At 38.4% G+C, this 3,167-nt stretch overlaps 1 protein-coding gene across 1 annotated transcript; it reads left to right on the plus strand.

Annotated features, from left to right (window-relative positions):
- Positions 1-1,227: 1,227 nt before the first annotated feature.
- Positions 1,228-1,728, plus strand: LOC106330584. The gene has a single exon (XM_013769028.1). The coding sequence runs from the start codon at positions 1,228-1,230 to the stop codon at positions 1,726-1,728; it is 501 nt and encodes a 166-aa protein (XP_013624482.1).
- The last annotated feature ends 1,439 nt before the right edge of the window (positions 1,729-3,167 follow it).

A 3,167-nucleotide genomic window follows, 5' to 3' on the forward strand; every position in this document is an offset into this window, starting at 1 on the left:
GTTACCACAGAGATCTCGAAGTCGACTTACTATAAAGGAAGAGGAGTGGAAACAGAGGAGAACACGTTGAAAACCCTAGAGAGAGGTACACATTTACATCGATCTTGTTGTCTTCCCACTTTTAGATTCTTTCTTTACCGATCTCGTTAGTATCACTCGATCTAGTTCAATTCATTGTATTCGATCTTAATCATCAATAAAGTCCATTTTCACCTACTGGAAACTATTTAACATCGTTGTGTTCTAAAGATATCGTTGTCTACATCATTTGTCTTCCCTAGATCAAACCCCGATCACTATCAAATACTTAGTGTAGATTTTAGGTTCTACACACGTGGTAGGCTTTGCCTCCGCGAACAAAAAGAAAAGGTCAAAAATGGTAGACTAAGTCTCCTCGGACCTTGAAATAAGTAAAAGTCAAAATGGTAGACCATGTCTCTTCGGACTTTGAAAAATGATCAATATGTTAGTCTATGACTCCTCGGATCATGTGGTAGGCTGAGCCTCCCGATTTTATTTATGCTATTTAAATTTCTGCAATTTAAGTTTATGCTTTTATTTTATGCCTTTAATTTCTGCATTTAAATTATGCATTTAAATTCCCGTCTTTACTATATTTATATATTATGCTATGAATACAATTATCATGTCGAATTTGACAAAGCTCGAAATTAATGCCCTGGATATTACAGGAAATAATTATATGACCTGGGCAGTGGGTGCAAAGTTGCACCTGAGAGGAAACAGGCTTTTGGAAACTATCGATAGTTCAAAAACGGTGTCGGATGAGAAAAAGACAAAAGCCATGATATTTTTACGACACCACATCCATGATGGTTTAAAGGATGAATATATTATGAAAGAGGATCCTTGTGACCTCTGGAAATCTTTAAAAGAGAGGTTCGATCACCAGAAATATGTGATCTTACCGAAAGCTAAACACGAGTGGATCCATCTCCGGTTCCAGGACTACAAAAGTGTTAGTGAGTTTAATTCCGCGATGTTCGGAATTACTTCGAGGATGATGTTATGTGGAGAGAAAATAAGTGATTATGATATGATCGAGAAAACTCTCTCCACGTTCCATCCTGAAAATGTAATCCTGCAGCAACAATAGGGAGGGAAAATAAGTGATTATGATATGATCGAGAAAACTCTCTCCACGTTCCATCCTGAAAATGTAATCCTGCAGCAACAATACCGGGTGAATGGATATATTCGGAGTTGATGCAAGTCCTCCTTGTAGCAGAGCAGAAAAATCAACTCGTGACTTTAAACCATCAAGCTCGTCCCACTGGATCTGCTCCATTCCCGGAAGCGAATGTTGCATCATCCAGTTATGATAATAGGAAAGGACGAGGTCGTGGACGTGGTGGAAATCTTTATCATGGTCGTGGAAGAGGACGAGGAAGAAGATTCCGTCCCTATGATGAAAGAAATAATACAGAATTCCACGAAAATGAAAGGAATGAAAAAAACCGGGATGATAAAAGGCAAACGGGAAATGTTTGCTACAAATGCGGCATGAAAGATCATTTGGTACGTAATTGTCGTACTCCAAAACACTTAGCCGATCTGTATAGAGAATCCCAAAAGGGAAAAGAGAAAGGAAGAGGTGAAACAAACTTCATCTCTGATGACCCCGAGCCATCCTTTCATGGTTTAAATGATGATACTCATCTCGACGTATCAGATTTTCTGGTTGAGCCAGAGAGTATCGATAAGTGATATAAATCGATGTGATATATGTAGACTGTATTATAGTATCTGTATCTTTTGTTGTAAGATATATGTTATGTTTGTTATGTTTCATGTTGAATAATATATGTTTTATATTCAGAAAATGCCAAACTTTGAGACTTTGGATGGAGATATGTGTTTGGCAGATAGTGCGTCAACGCACACGATAATAAAAGATAAGAAATATTTCTCCAGTCTCAAAATAAGAGATTACGCTGGAAGCGTAAGTACAATATCTGGTAATGCAAAGATTATTATGGGCTCTGGAAGAGCGAAATTTTCATTGCCAGGGGGAACAATATTTGAAATAAGTGATGCATTGTATTCCCCCGAGTCTCATAGAAACTTGATAAGTTTTAAGGATATCTGAAGAAATGGATATCATATTGAGACTATGAGTAAAGATGTCATTGAATTTCTTTGCATTAAGTCCGAGAGGAAACATAAATTGGAAGAGTTGAGAATGTTATCCTCTGGACTATATTGTACGAAAATAACCATGACTGAGTCCTATGCCATGGTAAACATGAAGTTTACTGATACATTTAAAGTTTGGCATGAGAGGCTAGGACATCCTGGTTCAGTCATGATTAGAAAGATAATGTAAAATTCGAATGGTCATCCGTTGAAAAGCGGAAAATTTTTGCAAACGGAGTTTACATGTAATGCATGTTCTCAAGGAAAACTTATAACTCGGCCATCACCAGCAAAAATAGGCAATGAATCACCAATGTTTTTAGAAAGAATACATGGTGATATATGTGGGCCGATCCACCCACCGTGCGGGCCGTTTAAGTATTTCATAGTATTGATCGATGCATCTAGTAGATGGTCAAGTGTGTCTCTTTTGACGACACGAAATAAGGCTTTCGCAAAGTTCATTGCCCAGATAATAAAGCTGAGAACGCAGTTCTCAGAGTATGCCACTAAGAAAGTAAGGCTTGATAATGCTGGTGAATTTGCATCGCAAGCCTTTGATGATTATTGTATGTCAATGGGGATTGATGTGGAGCATCCAGTTCCCCATGTGCATACACAAAATGGCATGGCCGAGTCATTGATAAAATGGTTGCAGTTGATTGCAAGACTGTTAGTCTTGAGAATAAATCTCCCAATTTCTGTATGGGGTCATGCTATATTGCATGCGGCTGCACTAGTTCGGTTAAGACCGAGTGCATACCATAAGTACTCCCCACTACAATTGGCATCTGGACAAGAGCCAGATGTATCTCATCTCCTTGTTTTTGGGTGTGCGGTCTATGTTTCGAAAGCACCGCCACAAAAAACAAAAATGGGCCCACAAAGGAGATTGGGAATATATGTGGGTTATACGTCACCAAGTATAATAAGATATCTGGAACTAGTAACTGGTGAGATGTTTACGGCACGATTTTCCAATTGCCATTATAATGAGGATGAATTGCCAG

This window comes from Brassica oleracea, chromosome C3 (assembly GCF_000695525.1).
Source record: "Brassica oleracea var. oleracea cultivar TO1000 chromosome C3, BOL, whole genome shotgun sequence".
NCBI classification, from domain to species: Eukaryota; Viridiplantae; Streptophyta; class Magnoliopsida; order Brassicales; family Brassicaceae; genus Brassica; species Brassica oleracea.

Bases quoted from the DNA above. Each gene is read 5' to 3' on its own strand.
- LOC106330584 (XM_013769028.1), top strand. From the start codon at position 1,228: ATGCAAGTCCTCCTTGTAGCAGAGCAGAAAAATCAACTCGTGACTTTA.